The sequence below is a fragment of the Girardinichthys multiradiatus genome, chromosome 3, assembly GCF_021462225.1.
Source record: "Girardinichthys multiradiatus isolate DD_20200921_A chromosome 3, DD_fGirMul_XY1, whole genome shotgun sequence".
Classification (NCBI taxonomy): domain Eukaryota; kingdom Metazoa; phylum Chordata; class Actinopteri; order Cyprinodontiformes; family Goodeidae; genus Girardinichthys; species Girardinichthys multiradiatus.
Window position 1 is genome coordinate 48,554,654 of NC_061796.1, and position 17,511 is coordinate 48,572,164.

The window sequence follows — 17,511 nt, forward strand, 5'->3', positions numbered from 1 at the left end:
CCAGTATGTGTCAAGGCACAAAAAGGAACCAAGATGGTAACCACATGCGCCTTTTTGGATCCAGGTAGCTGTGACTTTATTTACCACAAAGTCACTGATGAACCAGTTAAATATGAATGTTGGAGGAGCTCTGGCAACTACAATTTAAGCAGCACTTTCCTGATGCTGGACAAAATGACTCCATCAAGATGTCCAAGGATGATCATCAATCTATGAGCATGGTGTCTAAATCTGTGAAGCTAGAAGATGGTCATTATAGTATTTGCCTTCCATAAAACAAGATGGCAGAGTTCAAGTAGGCTTTCAAGAATCTGACATGTTATGACTTGGTTGGAGCAGAAACAGAAATCATTAAGTTCTGTCAAGGGCAAAGTTTCAAAGATCTGGTGATGCTGATGGAACAGCAAAGAGTAAAGAAATGTAGCTCACTATTTATGCTGAATCCTGTGCTTCGAGAGGAAGTTGTAAGGGTTGAACCGCGCAGCAATGCCTGATGACACCACGCACCAAGTCATATTGCCTAAGGACTTACACATCACAAGGCTTGTGTTGAGATACATACATGACATTACAGCACACACAGGAAGGAATCACATGTTGGCTCAACTACTTCAAAGATTCTGGATTCCTGGAGCCAACAGGAGTCATCAGGAGATTTCTCTCCAAGCACTTCATATGTAAAAGACTACATGGAACCGCTGGCAAGCAACTTATGGCAAATCTACTGACATGCTGAATCCTGCCTGACAATCCTCCATTTACAAGAGTTGGAGTTGATTACTCTTAGTGAAAAGAGGAAGAGGTCAAGTATGGAGATATGTTATCTTCACATGTCTTGCTACAAGAGCTGTGCATCTAGAGGCTGCCTCTTCACTTGACTCTGATGCATGTCTCAACGCAATCAGAAGATTTCTTGCCAGAAGAGGACAGGTCAGAGAGATTTATTCAGATAATAGAACCAACTTCAAATCGGCTGACGGTGAAAATAAAAAATCAAACAAAGAATTGAGCAAAACCAATTTAGAGAAGCACTTGCAATAGCGAGGTGTTCAATGGAATTTCAATCCACCAGCAGGTTCTCACCACAAAGGAACCTGGGAGCAGTTAATCCTGAATGTCAAAGTCAAAGAGCAGATTTTGGATAAAGAAGGCCTACACACCTTGCTTTCTGAAGCAGAAGAGGTTATAAACAGCATGCCCATTACAAAGGCTTTATCAGACCTCAATGACCTAGATCCCTCAACCATGAACACTCAACCATCTTTTGTTGCTTAAGGTCAAACATGAGTTACCACCAGGCGTATTTCAGAAGAATGATCAGTACGCAAATCGTCTTCTTAATGTCTTCTTTAGGAACCAAATATAACTGATGGGCTGTTCTGAAGTAAAGAGGTGACGTTATTACTGAGGTGAAGGACATGGACTTGTTTTACTCAGTATTAGTAAGATTATTTAGGCTCCTTCTATTAGTGTTCACACTTCTTGAGTAATTGTTTCAAGGACATTGATAACAATTTAGGGCTGGTAATGTAAAAGGCTAAGTTCAGTTCAAGTTTATTTAGATGTGGAGGGTAATTTTTGTCTGTATAATTCTTTTTTTGAAGTAAACAGGTGAACCTACTGGAGAGGATGCAGTTGTTTTGTCTCGCCGTCACCTGGATTACAAGAAGAAAAGGAGAGCGTGAAGCTTATGGCTTCATCAACTAGATAGTGACAAGAGGTCACGTCTGTGGAGCGAGGCAATAATCAGCTGATTCTGTTATCAGCTGGCCTTTATTCTTCCTCAGAGCCTCTGTTAGGTTTCACTTTTTATTTCCAAAGTATTCAAAGCAGTAGTATTCACACAATCTTTTCCACATTTTTCTCTTTCCAAACACCAACTTTGGTGAATTTGGGTTCTATCTGGTGCAGAACTGGAAAATCATACATGGTTTTCAACATTTTTACAAATAAAAAATCTAAAAAGTGTGGCTTGCATTTGCTTTTCGCCCCCGTTTATTCCAATACCTCTGAATTAAAATCCAGTGCAACCTTTTGCCTTCAGAAGCCACCTAATCAGCAAACAGAGTCCAGCTGGATGAAGCTGTTCTGTTTCTGGCCTCAGAGGTTTGTTAGAGAACAAACAGCATCATGAAGTAAAAGGAACACAGTAGACAGGCTGGGCAAGGAGAGCATTAATCAGAGAAGCAAGCAAGAAGTCCATGGTAACACCAGAAGAACTGCAGAGATCCATGCTTCAGGTGAGATGATCTGTCCTCAGCTATTAGTCATCCATTCTACAAATCTGAACTTTGGTGAGAAGAAAGAATAAAACCATTATTGAAAGAAAGCCAGAAAAGTCATTTTTGTAGTTAGTCACAAGGAGACACTGCAAAGATATGGAAGAAGTCCCTTTTATGGACTGTATGTAGAATGCTTTGTGAGGCAGAAAAGAAAGGATGGTTTTCTTCAGCAGGGACAAGGAAGCTGGTCAGACTTGGGAAGATGGATGGAGATAAATCCAGAAACATCCTGGAAGAAAACCTGTTGGAGGCTGCAAAAGACATTGCAGCAGAACAACCACCCTAAACATACAGCCAGAGATACAATGGATGGTTTAGATCAAAGCAGATTTATGTGGTAGAATGGCCTAGTCAAAGTCCAGACGTGAGAATCTGTGGCAATACTTGAAACTTGATGTATTGACTCAGGGGGCTTAACTAAATGCACAGATATTTATTTTGAAATTAATAATTTTCTTTGCCCTTTGCTGCTGTGTTTTAGTCTGTCTCAGTAAAATACACAGAAGTGTTTGTTTTTGCTTTATGGTGCATTTTACTGTAACAAGGTTCTGTATAAATTCATATATCTACCAATATGACTTAAGTGCCATACAGCCAGCAGAAAGGATTGAACTCAAACCTTCTAGGCCTACAGAAAACAATCATTAGATCCCAGTCAGACATCCAGGTCAAACACTGAGATCATTCTAATTTTATCCTACACATATTAGTTTTTATATGTCCTTATTTACAGGTTCATCAGGTATCATGTTTCCATCCTGCATGCATTGTTTGCATGATTTATTTTTAACCCTACTGTCAAAGCACCTGTCAGTCAGTGACTCCTCATGAAGTAAGGAAAGTGAAACTTAAGGAAACGGGGAAGGTATACCAAGGCTGACTGAGATGTTAGGACAAACACTGAAGATGGGTGTTCAGGGCTTGACGACCTTCTTAAAGAACCACCAGATGATTTACCGGGAGGTCCAATTCAGGAGGAGCCGGCTGGTGATTGACGGCTGCAACCTGAATTACCTGCTGTACTTCAGTTCAGGTGAGACTCAACTGCAGATTCATTTCAAAGTGAATATGGTGACTTCATTTAATCACCAGTTAAATCATCCAGATGTTGTCATTTCAGTAAATTTCTATTTGAGGTGAAGCCTGGGTCTTTATTTATTTTTATTGTACCTCATTTACACCAACATTTATTAGTTTTTTGCTGTTGTCCTCTTGTTTGTTCAAAGCTGAACCTATTATTCAGAAGCTACTGATCAATAGAAACCAAACATGTATATAATATGTTGCTCTCACGTTTGAAGAAGGAGTGAGCTCATTTCATCAGATTTCCTTTTATTTGCGGTCGCTGATTACATTTTTCCAGATAAAACATTCATGGAACGACAGTTTGAGTGTTTGAAAGCTTTTCTTCTGTGAATTATTTAAAATCAAAACTACACATAATCTGCACAGGAGCGCCCGGTGTCTCCTGAGTTCTGGAAAAGTATTTTTCCATATTTTGAAATGTTTTATATCAGACAGAGATGACCTGTTCAATACAAAAAAAGATTAAGAACCGGTTGCTCTGCCCTTGGCAGCCACAGCTGCCGTCGAGTGTTCATGATAACTGGTTATGAGTGTTTAGTCACCAGTTCCGGTCACCATTAAGACAGCAGGGTTCTGGTTCTGGTCAGCAGTCTGATCTCTCTGTTCTGTGCTGTTTCAGGTCTGGATGAGAATCATGGTGGGGAGTATGCTGCCTATAGGAACCTGATTGAGAATTTCATCACAGCTCTCAGAACCTGTGAGATCACTCCATATGTGGTTCTGGATGGAGGTTCTGATGTAACTGATAAAAAGGTGGAAACAGTCGCAAAGAGGTCTGAAGATCGGGTCCAGAGAGCACATCAAGCAGCAGTCAGCGGAAAACAGATGAGGATTCTCCCTCGAATGGCTGAGTTGGTCTTCAAACAGACGTTGGCCCGGCTGGAGGTTCCGGTGGCCCAATGTTATGAGGAAGCTGACCAAGAGATAGCGGCCCTGGCCGCTGAATGGCAGTGCCCGGTTCTTTCCAACGACAGTGACTTCTACATCTTCAACCTACCAGCTGGTTTTCTGCCCATCTCTGGTTTCCAGTGGAAGGAGGTGAAACAGAGCGGTTCTCAGAGCTACATCTCCTGTAGGAGATACTACACCTCCAGCTTCTGTGCCTCCTTTGGACTCCAGCACCAGCTCATGCCGACCTTTGCCGCCTTGGCTGGTAACGACTATGTGAAGCTGAGAGGGATCAACTGGGTTCAGTTTGTCCCAGCAGGCAGGGAGACCTCCAGCCGCCTGGAGGGGCTGGTCTGCTGGCTGAAGAAGTTCCAGGACCCTCAGGATGCCTTGGAGGCAGCACTGGTCCTGATGGGAGAACTGAGCGAGAAGAAGAAGAAGGAGGTCCTGCAAACACTACATCTGGGGATGGAGGACTATCAGCCATGTCGGAGCTCTCTGAGCAGGTTCTTCCTTCATGGAGCACCGCCTCAGTTCCCAGCACTGGAAGAGGTGATGAAATGCTTATTTCTAAAACCCGTTTATAGCAGAACACCTTCAACTAGAACCTAAAAGACCTGAACACCCAAAGCTTGTTAAAACCTCAGTCCAGGAGTGGTGTTGAATGTCATGTTTAACAGTGCATACATGAACTTTATAAAATGTAGGGAAATCTTCTGTTGTTCATCAGGTTTTCAGATCTACAACTGCACACTCAAAGTGAATGAAAGATCCAGAATCTTCTGAATCTATTGAAAAATCCTTCTGGAAGATCCAGATATGAGCAGGAGTCAGGGCTGATGATGATAGTGAAGGCTGGAAGTCATTTCACACTGAATTGAAAGTGTTTTCTCTTTTAGGAAGCTGACCTCATTCCAAACTGGATGTTGCTGCCTCTGACTCAAGCCCGGCTTTTTCCATATGTCCTGGATGTGCTGCGGCTCCAGACGATAGGTCTCGGTGGTGCCGTTGAGCCTCAAGATTCACCCAGCACCAACCTGACCTCCAGTTTGCTCCGACAGGTTATGTACGGGCTGCTGCTGGGCAGTAGGAAGTCCATTCAAGTGGACGAAATAGATAGAGAGGGTCTCCTGGTGACATCCATCCCAGTCAAACCAAAGTCCACCAATGTCGGCAAGAGTCTCGTACTTAACTCCCTGAACGAGGTGATTTCATTCAAACTGAAGGCAATAACTCTATCATTCAGGTTCCTACTGGTCAGAAATATTCCTCAGTAGAGCTTTCATAGATTAAACACCTTACTAATGGTCTTCCTCCACCATGATGAGTCCAGGCGGCGCTCTCTGACCGTCTGAAGGTCTTACTAGAAGCTCTGGGAGGGACTGAGGAGTCTCTGAGGCTCCTGCCACCTCAGCTAAAACTCCCAGCAGCCGTCACCTGCTACTGGATGCAACGAGCGCAGCCTCCTCCAGACCTCAGCCTGCTCGAGGCGCTGCTGCTGGGAATGAGCAACGGGAACATGCTGAGATCCAGAACAGGTAACTGCAACCAGGCCAGGCTCTAAATAGAACAAGAACTTGTAAACACCATATTAAATTAGAACGGAACTAATAATGATGTTGAAACTGTTGGCAGTTTTTTGGGTACTTAGACATTGTTAGGGCTTATTTTTGTGTTTTGAGGTATCCCAGTGCAGCATTGCTACGCCAACCTGTTGGAGTAGTTTGAGTACTATTAGGATGCTGGGGGAGGTGTTGTCTGGAGTGTTAGGTCCTGGTAAGGTATCCTTTTGTAATATGTCCATAGGTGAGGGAGTGAACCCAAATGGAAGCAGTAAATATGAACAAGGAAACTCTGGCATTCCCTGGAAAAGGTCTTTAGTGAGAACTTAATGAAAAGCACCTGATGGTTCAAGTTACTGATCATATAGAAAGAAGGAAATCCCTTACATGTCTGATGCCATAAGAAACAAAGTCTTCTACGTCTAGAAAATACATTAAAGACATGTTTCTATTGCCTTTGACCAAAGCAGCTGCTTTTATTGACCCAGATTCTTTTCTTAGCCTTCTTTTCTTTTTAACAGTGAAAATACCAACACATGCAGTTGCATCAAAACAGCAGCAACACATTTTATTTACTTTTAAGCTACAAAAAAAGCCCTGAATGCTTGTTTTTAGGAAGCTAGTAGAAAGTGCTTGGTAAATCGTTAATAGTTGTTCCACCGAAGGATCTCTCGTTCTTAAGCCGGTTCGGTTCAGGTGCCTTAGAACTTTGGTGTTCTGTTGAGCATTGACGGACGTTTCTACCAGCTTTGGCAACCAAGCACGAGGCATCAACAGTAGGTGCTACACAGCATGGTACCAAGACAGTGGAGCTGCCTGAGCTGCTCAGTGTTCCTTTTAATGCAAAAAGAGAGGATCTATAAACTACAATTAGTACAGAAATGGAGACGGAGGCTCCGTGCAAGAACAACAGCAGGTACAATGTTCTCATCTGCATGTGTTCAGCATCTGCGAGTGTAATGGAAACTATTAGTTATACAATGCCTGTTTAGTGTGTTTCTGCAAACATAAATTCTGTTTGTATGGTACATTCTTCCTCCTCCCTGCTGTATTTATTACTTCTATTGTCCTCAGCTTCGACCCGCCCACAGGTGACGTTACAGTTCATTCGTCAAGTATTATTTGAAGCTCTTGTTGAACCAGATTTCGCGCTCTGGAACCTCTTTTCGTTGGTGGAAACACGTGCCACCGGTTCAAAATCACGTTCAGGAGTAGGAACCGGAATGGGCTCCGAACAGTGTTGGTAAAAATGGGGTATTATAAGAAAATGTCCACAACAGGATGAAAAGGTGCTAACGTTAGGTCTCCTGTTCATCATGAACTTCTTTATTTTAGCTCTGCTTCTACACTAAAAAGTTCAAGTTTTTAGCTTTTAATCAAAGTTTTTGTTCTTCAGGTGAGCAGACTCACATAAAGACACCCGTAAAACAACTGGTTCGTATTTGTACGCCTGTGTTGCAGCTTTGCAGAATAACGGCCATAAACAGAAGGTGGACATGCGTGTGGCTTATGCCTTCAACCAGTGGCAGGCTTGTCTGAGGGACAGCATCCGTCTGAACCAGCTGCTGCACTTCCCTCTGCCTGAACCAGACGTCGCAGGGTGAGAAGTTCACACAGTTTCCTGAAGTCTTCATTAAACGTCTGGAGGTTATTTTGGTAAAAAATACCTCAAAGATTTGGTTAAATACTTCTTCTCTGAGCTCTGGGTGTGTTGGGCCTAGTTTTATCTGAGGGCTTAGAGTAGCACACACCAAACCTTCAAATCGACCTGAGAGGTGTTACTAATCTAAACTTTAGGAACAAATTGATCAGATTCCCTGTTCAGGATGGGGAGCTGAAGGATGTAACGACCAATCAGAAGCTGAGAAACAATCGGACTGTCAGCTCCATTAACCTGAAACTTCAGTGACAAGTTAGGTTGGGGCATTTCTAATATCCTGCTGGGTTTGTTCTGGTATCTGAAACTACTCCAGCTGTCCCCATACACCACTGCCATGCTGAGTCATGGGAAACAGAAAATGGCATTTTCCTGTACGGCGCCTATTTAAGTCGAAAACAGGCAGACTACTTTGAAGATTTATGGTTTAGTAGTAAAAGTGCATTAATTCAATGCAATACAATCTTTTTCTTTGGCCCCTTGGAGCTGACATGGGGCCCCTCATCATTACTGTACACATGTGGAACCAGATATTTACATACATAAATCAGAATAAACTTCCTGTTTCAGGTCAGTAAGCATAAATTGATTTAATTATTTCAATTTGCTAAACATCAGAATAAGCAGAGAGAATATTTCTTTCCTCACATTCAGAACTTTCCATCCATCTCCTTTATTATTTTGCAAAATTGGTTTGGGTCAGATGTTGTTGGTTTCTTTCCAGGAGCTTCTCACATTCATTTACTGGAATTTTGGCACACTCCTCCTGACAGAACCGGTGTATCCAGGTCTGGTTACACCGGTTCGATCAGGAACCTAACTAATTTGGAGGTATGCTGAGGGACATACTGTGGTTTTAGTTCCGTCAGAAAACAGGACATCTCCAAAACTAAAACTCTGTGTCCCTGAATGCAGATCCAAACACTCAAATGTAATGACTTCTTCTTCTCTAAATGACGTTTAAGCCCATGTTGAACTGTTCTTCTCAGGGACGCAGAACCCGTCCCCTTCCTGAACCGTTATTATACTATACCAACTTTATCTATAAAGAGCTTTAAACCAACCTGAGCTGAAACAACGTGCCGCACATAACTGTAAACTATAAACATACATTAAAAGAAAAGAGAAATATAAAAATATAGCATAAAAACATTAAAAGACTAGCCTGTAAGCAATTTAGCTTGAAATGACATAACTGAACAATAGTAAGTAATAGTAAGTAAAAGTGTAGCTCCACAGTTCTTAAGGTCTAAATGCAATCTTCTGGTACCTTAAAAAAAGGTAAGAGATTAGAGAATATTTTTCCAGTGGGTCATTATTGTAACTGTTACTCCGTCTGATTTATTTATGATTAAACAAAGAAAAAAGAAAAAGATTTTGAGCCTCGCCACATTTTTTAATTAATTAACATTACAAAACATCATAAAAATCCTTTTGAACACACAGCAGAAGCCTCAGTGGGGGGTCATCAAAATTTGGACTATAACTACAGCAAATCTGGACTGAATCAGTTGAAGCATATATGTTCCACAAAACTTTTAGTGGGCAAAGTGCCAGGCGGAGCTGGCATTTTGCCCACTAAAAGTACAATTTAGCCAAATGTTATTACAAATGAAATGTTATTAAAAAAAGAATAATCCATAATAAACTGTCTCTGATGAATACAATGAACACCTGACAGCCATGGTAGTCGAGCATATTGCACTATTACAACCTTCCTACCCGCCCGACTATATCTAGCCAAAATTTCTCGTCCTCCCGCTTAGGCTCCTGGCCCCCCAGCGAGGTGATATTCCTTATCCCTATACCCAGTTTAAGTATCCGGAGATCCTCTTAGTACCAGTCCCTCTTGGTTCCCCCTTGAGGCCCGACTCCTGGGTGGGAGTCGGGTGACATCACAAGCCTCGTGGTAGTCCTCATAAAGGCTTCTGACCCATCACCCAGCGCCTGTTGGCCATGGGAGACCCTACCAGGGGCATTTAAGCCCCGGACAACATAGCCTCTATCATTCGAGGACTCAAACCCCACCACCATGTTAAGGTGGTGGTTTAAGGAAGGGAACGTTAAAAGCCAAAGAATAATAATGGTCTTTTGACTCGTATTGACTCTTAATAATGCTGATTCAATACTAAGGTGGGCTTTAAAACTTAAAAATTGTTGTTACTTCCGGTAGATCGGAATCGAAAGGCTCTGGACTACAAGTACTCCGCTGTCACGTATTTCGATCTACTGGAAGTAACAAAAATAATGCCGTGAACGCGATGAACGATAAAACTGAAATGGTAAAAATGGACGCGCTAAAATCAAGGCAGTGAATGAAAACAGACGTTAAATTTGATAACCTTAATATTTAAAACATTAATATTTACCCTGTTATTATTTTAATGACCTCCAATTTTACGGATTCTATTGTATTTACGGCACTAAATTTTACCATGGTCAGTATTTCACACCTTCAGTTCATTTCAAGTTCATTTTTGTTACTTTGACCCCTCATACTGGATGACACAACATTTTCAAAATATGTTATTTTCTCTCTAACGGTGTCTGGTACAGACGCCAGCGCTCTTTCATGATTTGATGTGACACCTGCAGTTTGTCTTTTTTCCACCTCCGATTCTTCCCGACAAAATGAGTCATTGAACCAAGGCTCAGGTGTAGACTTGGACTGCCTGGCTTTTAATGGAACCACAGTCCAGGAAGGTTTGACAGGAACAATCAAACCAGGAGATAAGAAGAAATCAGGAGGGACAGGGAGCTGATTAGAACCGCAGATAATTATGCACCAGACGAAGAATTAAATATCAGACAGCGAGAGCATGGATCCAAGATTTAACTAGAGTTTAAAAGCAACATCAAATAAAACAGTCGTATGATCTGAAAGTTCGAAGTCACAGATGTACATGTTAGACACAGGCAGACCACATGACAGAACCAGATCCAATGTGTGATACGCTTGTGTGAAGAGCCAAGCCAAGAAGAGTCAATGAGGTCAAAAAGTCCTTTACCAGTGGTTTATCAGGACAACACGTGTGAATATTAAAGTCTCCAATAATAAGAACGTGATCATTTAATATTTAATATTAATACTTTCATATTTTATCAAATAATATTTGGGTCTGTTAAGGGTTGTCCTGTGAATACCAGCCCAGTAAGGCTGTTAGGACAAAATAGAAAGGTGTGAGACGAGCTCTGACATTATTGAACAGCATAAACTCTGCACATATATGGAATAAATTCACACAATTTCTTAAAATACAAGAATTTATTAACAAAAATAAGTCAACTCAAAGTCAAACATATTTCAATTAACAAACTCTTTACTTTGCTAAAACAATCCAACTAAACTACCAAGCAGAATTAAAGAATAATGAAGACTAATGGACTATGTACAATATAAACAAGTTGATTAAAGATGATTGATAATTATGACCAAAAGAGTGATGCAACATTACCATGCAATGTTTATGTTTGAGAACCAAGGATTATCTTGAAGAATCTGGAAATGAAGTTAAGTTAGTCTTAGAACTAACTTAGACAATAATCAGCAACGTTTAGACAACCATTCATAATGTAAGATCAGATAAAATATTATTTTAATAAAATAATGTTTTAAATAATGATCTGCTGAATAAAACCAACCTTCTGGATGACTAATTCTCAACGGTGTCTCATTAACTGCCTTTATTAAAATAATATTTAAAGAAATATTATTAAGGAAATAGTAAAATAATAGTTAGGGAAATATTATTTTCTAGATTGAAAACTAGCAACCTTTTTGGGTAAATGATCTTAGCAGCAAGCACGTGTTCTTAGCTGTTAGCAGTTAAGCTAACAAAAGAAGCTTATAGCTTATCATCAGAATCAAAAACATACCTTTCAAATACCGTTAATAAAAGGGTTAAAATGTATAAGCGTGGACGGCGTGTTATGGCTGATCTTCTGTTTAAAATCACCCTTTAAATAAAGTTTGTCTTAACTTTAATAAAAACACAAACACAGAACACACAAACTGAACAGATAATCTGCTAGCACTAAGATAGCTGAGTTTTCAACATAAACAAAACCAAACAACATAAAAGGAAAACTGTTTAAATTATTTCATTCTAAACTATTTCTCTCTGCCCAAAACACCAACCTCTTACTTGAACCGTGCTGAGGAAAAGTTGTCCAGGGCGACAAAATTGAAGAAAAACATCCACAGTGAACAAAGGGTTAACTGCAGCTAACCTCCGTAGCTGTGGGGGGGCTCGTTCTGTAGGCCGGCTGAACTGCACGTTACTGCTGTAGCGTTGGTTACGTACTGTAACCCCAGATTCTATGAGTGTAGGCGCAGCCCTTTAATGGTGCGTTCACACCGAACGCGGATTCTGCGAATATTTCGCCTCATTTGTGTGCTTTTGTCTGCTTGACATTCTGCGTGAACTCCACGTTGCCATCTGGCAACAAGCGGCAACGCTTCGCCGCGTCATCAAGTAGGAGGAGCTTCTATCTGCTGCTTGCTGGTTTCAACTGAACATGGCCGACATGGATTTGACGGATAATCACGGTGTTTTACCTGTGGAGAGCTGAAAAACACCAGATTCTTCAGGGACGGGAACAGTTCGGAGATTACCACCACTTATTCCAGGAGCTGCGTCTGGATGACGGTTGATTTCAGCGGTACTTCCGTCTATCCAAGACCCAGTTCGAAGATCTGCTGCCCCGCGTTGTGAGATGAATCGGCCTCCGAGACACCAACTACCGGCGCTGTATCCCCGCTGCTGAACGCCTGTCCATCTGTCTTCGGTGAGTAAATAAAAAACAGTCGGTTTTTAATGTCCACATCTCCTAAATATAAGATATTTGTGCCTAAACATAACCAGGTCCTTTCTGTACTTGTCTCGGTAAAAGTAATTAGTTGAGTCATACAACTCTGGCTTGCTGCACACCGCCATTATGATCTGGTCCTCCATCTTCACTGACAACCACTTCTTCTCCGCTGCGGTTCTTCACCCTACATCACAGCCACATCCAGTCCCTGATTGGTTGACGCGACTTTAGGAAAAAGTTCAGATCTTTCAACTCGTTCATCGCTCTCGCTTCGCTCCAGCTTCACTCGGTGTGCCTTCCGCAACGTGTCCTTCGCACCGCGCCGCTCCTGAACGCGCCTCTACATAGGGATAACATGTAAATTGGCTGCTGCTATCGCAGAATCTGCGTTCGGTATGAACGCACCATTAGGCTATCGCTAGTGGGTTTATCCCTTTAGTCCACAACCACCTGCTGTGTGGGCCCCACCCCGGTCCATATCAATTACGGTGAGACCGGACAAATGGCTCCCAAATAGCTTTTTTCTTCAGCCTTTCAGGAACCAGTGAGGCCCAGAGCTTAAAGGGCTGCGCCTATACTCCTAGAATTTGGGGTTACAGGTAACCAATGCTCTATTTCGTTTAGGCTTCGGCCTTTAAGGCTATCGCTAGTGGGTTAAAGGTGAAGCAGGATGTAGTCTATGCCTCACTGGGTCCATCCAGACCACAACTGAAACATCTGCTCGCATGAGTGAAACCAAACTCAGCTTTCTGAATGTGTAATTACGCACTCCAAGCATCCTGCGCATCACAATGAACAGAGAATATCTCTGGTCAGGGAAAGACTGAGATAACAGACCTGCTGCTGTAAATAGGAAACCGAAGGTTACTAACTGTAACAGTGTAACAATGAGCAGAGCAGGTCAAAAATCTCCATGAGGGACGTGGAGACAGATCAGCAACTGGATCATGCGTAATGATGCAGCATAACAACCTCGTGGGCCACAGATAACACAACAGAGGAGAATAACCTCTGTTCACACAGAGGCTTAATGAAATACAGCCGCAGTGACAATAACATCATAAGTCACAAACCGTGGCTGATAATAAATATTATGGCACCCTGCGTCAGCATGCAGGAAGGGTGACTCAATAACGAAATAATAATCATTCCGTCAAAACCCTGAGAACAGAATGAGTCATGGAGAAACCTGACACATCTCGCAGGTAGAAACAAATAAATGAGCATGAAGAAGACCATGAGGCTGCTGTGCAGATGTCCTCCACTGTCATTCCTCCATGCAGAGACGTGGAGGATGAAATCCCCCTGATTGAATGAGCTCTAAGATTCTCTGGAGGATCCAATCCAGAGGAAATATAAGTGTGTGAAATAGCCTCACAGCCAATGTTAGAGGTGCTGGACAGATGGACAGAGGACCTCCTGCAGAGTTTTCTCTGTAATGGATGAACAGACGCTGGGAGCGTATGGAGGTAAATTTCTCTCAATATTATTCAATCAACCAAAAAATTAATCTCAATCAAAAAATATTAAGTTGTGATCAAAACTTTCAGAGTTGTAACGATTATTTTTTTTAAATGGAATATTTTATTTTGGGGAGAAAAAAATTGTTTGAAAAAACGTTTTTTGATTAAAATGACTCATTTTTTCTCACAAAGAGAAAAAAGTTATTTCCAAAACAAACTTTTATTTGCGCATGTCAAAAATCTTTGGTTACGACTCTCTTTTGGTTTTGACGATCTCTGTTTTTGGTTGAACTCAAAGAATTTTGAGTTCTGGAAACATGAACATCCTGGGCGGGGCCTAAAGACGAACGCTGTAAGACGTTTCCCTATTGGTTAGCGCTGACTAAAGCTGTAGACTCTGAAACCCCGCACCTCTGAACTTCTGCTCGAACTGCAGGGTTTGCAGCGTCGCTTCAGTGAGGAGACATCAACTCTACAGAAGAAAACTGCGGTCAAGTGAGCCGACACCAGCTCTCTCTTAAAGATTAGCGTCACGCATACAAGATGCATTACGGTAATGGAGCAGAAAGGACGCCGATCCTGTAAAAGCAGGGTTAGGACGCAGCACAGCTGAGCTGCCGTCGGCTCGTATTCTGAGACATTAAGGAGCGACAGAGAGCGCACTCTCTTTGCAGATGTCAGAGCTAACAGCAGGGCTGTTTTAAAAGACTGAAATTTAGGCGTGACGCTGGTGTAGGGGTTAAGTGCGCGACCACATATAGAGGCTATAGTCCTCGAAGCGGCTGTCCCGGGTTCGAGTCCTGACGACCTTTGCCGAATGTCTCCCTCTCTCTTTGCCCTTCTTTCCTCTCTACCTACTATCAAAAATAAAGGCCTCTAGTGCTGAAACAAATATCTTAAAAGACAGAAATTTAAGTGGAGCCTGATCTAAGGGCTCAAACGGGGCTTTAACCAGTACACGCAGGACCAGCGCTAAATCCCACTGAGGGACTAGAGGGCGTGACACGGGTCTGTGTCTACGTACACCCTGCAGAAAACGCTTCATCAGCGGGTGGTTAAAAACCGTTCTGTCACCAAAACCCTCCTGACAGGAAGAAATAGCTGCAGCATAAGTTTTAATGGTGCTGAAAGCTAACTTCCTGTTCATCAGCTGCTGGAGGAATGACAGCACGCAGCCTAATGGACATGAAAAAGGCTCCACGCCTTTCTCTGCGCACCAGCGCTGAAAAACTTTGATGCGTATGACGCTGTGGTAGAGGCGGATCGTGTCCCCTGAATCGGGCGCACCACGTCGTGCAGGAGACCCAGCCTCTCTAAGCGTTCCCGTTCAGCGGCCAGACCCAGAGATGTTGACCTAACTCTGGGACGCTCCTGATCGCCCCTCCCGCCTGGAGGAGTGCATCCTCTCTCCACGGCAGCTGCCATGGGCGACCTGACACCAGCTGCTGCAGGGTCGGTAACCATGGCGCACTTTTGCGCTCGGGGGCTACGAGAATCACTGAGAGCTGTTCCTCTCGGACTCGGTCCAGGAGCCGCGGGATCAGCGGAACTGGTGGACAAGCATAAAGGAACGTTTTCGGCCACGGGCTGTGAGCAAAGGCGTCCACTCCTAACGGTGGATCCTCCCGTGGCCTCAGTGAGAACCACAACTGACATTGTGCGTTCTCCCGTGTGGCGAAAAGATCCACTGCTGCTTTCCCAAACCTGCTCCAGATCTGAACAATCAGCTCGGGTGGAGACTCCAGTCCCCGGGACGAGGACCACCTCTGGACATGATGTCCGCTCCTCTGTTCAGGACGCCGGGGATGTACACTGTTCTGATGGAGAGCAGGTTCATGCGCGCCCAGCACAGCAGCCGCCTGGAAATGTTTTTATCTATCTATCTATCTATCTATCTATCTATCTATCTATCTATCTATCTATCTATCTATCTATCTATCTATCTATCTATCTATCTATCTATCTATCTATCTATCTATCTATCTATCTATCTATCTATCTATCTATCTATCTCGGATGAGAGCTGTCAGTCAACTCCACCCTGGTTAGCAGAACTGAATGTTTCCCTCAAGGGAATAAAAAGCCTTTAACCAATGAGTGAAGGTTCTGAAGGTAAATGATCTAAACTCCTGTTTTGTTCTAGGTTATATCAGGGGACGCTGGTCCACCAGCTGGTCCACATGATTAGGACCGGTGGAGACCTGAAGACCTTCCTGAAGAGCGACAGGCGCAGTGTGGAGCTGTACCAAACCATGCTCTCCATGGTTCTCCAGTTCCATGCTCAGCAGCTGTCGGTGCCCTCAAAGAACCATCAGAAAGTGACGACCGATCAGCAGCAGAAGCAGAGTCTGAAGGACCTGAGCACCGACCTGCAGCAGCTGTTCCTTGTGCACCAAGATGAGGAGGCAGAAAAGGAAGCTCAGGCAGCGATCACAGCACAGGAGGAGCTGCAACTGGAGGAGGAACTTCTGGTGAGAACACGGTACAGAACCAAGGAGAGGAGCAACAGGTGTAAGAAACCAGAACTGGCCCGTAAGGAGGAATGTCGGGGCAGGGACCTCCTCTGATGGACAAGTGTGACTTTCAGACTTGTTGCAAGCAGTGTGAGTGGATCGTTTCAGTCTGTTCTTGTTGGCTTCAAAACTAGGAGACAGCTGAACATCCTGCAGGGAGACGGCATGTTTTTCTGCATATTTATGGATCATTGTCAGTGATAATGCAGATAAAGCAATAATAATAATATTAATAGTAATATATTATCTATCTTTTAATGTATGTTTCATGTTTCTAATGGGTCTCATCTCTGGTCTTTTATTTCTTTCTGTTAAACACATCATTTATCCTGTGGATGAAAGGAAATCTTCAAATAAACTTACTTTGTTACACAATTTAACTACTTCCTGTAGCTGCTGTTGATGAAAGGATTCAAGTTTAAAAGCTAAAATATTTTCTGAAAAGGAGTTTGTATTTGTTTTATTTTTTTGTATATAGATTGAGAGAACAAATGGATGGGATGTAGTGTCCTGCCCAAGGGGGTGGGACGTTGTATCCTTCAACTATTACAGAATATCCCACAATCTTGTCACAGAAAGCAGGTGGTGGTTGTGGAGGACTTGAATACAGGAAAAAGGGAGGAAGAGGTGGAGCAAAAAATAAATATGTTTAATAATACAAAAGAGAAACCAACAAAAACAAAGTTCGACATCCAAAAACATGAAATGAAAGTGTTTAAACAAAATTAATACCAAAAACAAACCAGGAACGTGGAGCAAAAACGATGACGGTAAAATTACACTGGACAGATGAACCAGTAAAGAGGAATTCAATTTAATTCAGTTTTATTTATATAGCATCAATTCACAACACATGTCGTCTCAAGGGTCATCTCAAACGGTTAGGAATGGTGCAGGTTGTTGGGGAGGTTAGATTAAACTACTGAGAGTTTGGCCATTTTAGAATGGGCTATGTGTAGGGTTACTAAGTTAAATAATAAAATGATAAAGTTTGTCCATCTAGAGCCCACTGATGACCATTGTTATACTAAAAACCACAAGGATTGGGATACCTCTCTCTGTCAGACTGATTATAACCATTGGAAAAGAGAAGGGGTCATACAGGTAGCAGAAATGGAGGGTGTGTTTGGACCTCAACCATAACTGAGCCGGTTTAGGCTAAACCTGACTCCCCCTTACTCCATCCAACAGGGAGGGAAGAAGACGGAGGTAAAAAATAATTGGAGAGAGTTGTTTCCTGTTGCATTG

At 42.6% G+C, this 17,511-nt stretch overlaps 1 protein-coding gene across 1 annotated transcript; it reads left to right on the top strand.

The window, feature by feature from the left end:
- Positions 1 to 3,188: 3,188 nt before the first annotated feature.
- On the top strand, positions 3,189 to 16,317 carry LOC124865743 (protein asteroid homolog 1-like). Its single transcript, XM_047361113.1, has 6 exons — positions 3,189 to 3,315; positions 3,988 to 4,808; positions 5,156 to 5,461; positions 5,590 to 5,794; positions 7,280 to 7,418; positions 15,894 to 16,317. Exons 1-6 carry the CDS (start codon positions 3,189 to 3,191, stop codon positions 16,315 to 16,317), a joined length of 2,022 nt encoding a protein of 673 aa, XP_047217069.1.
- The last annotated feature ends 1,194 nt before the right edge of the window (positions 16,318 to 17,511 follow it).

Bases quoted from the DNA above. Each gene is read 5' to 3' on its own strand.
- LOC124865743 (XM_047361113.1), top strand. From the start codon at position 3,189: ATGGGTGTTCAGGGCTTGACGACCTTCTTAAAGAACCACCAGATGATT. The intron at 3,316-3,987 runs GTGAGACTCAAC...GTGCTGTTTCAG, and splicing joins CCTGCTGTACTTCAGTTCAG to GTCTGGATGAGAATCATGGT. The intron at 5,795-7,279 runs GTAACTGCAACC...CCTGTGTTGCAG, and splicing joins CATGCTGAGATCCAGAACAG to CTTTGCAGAATAACGGCCAT.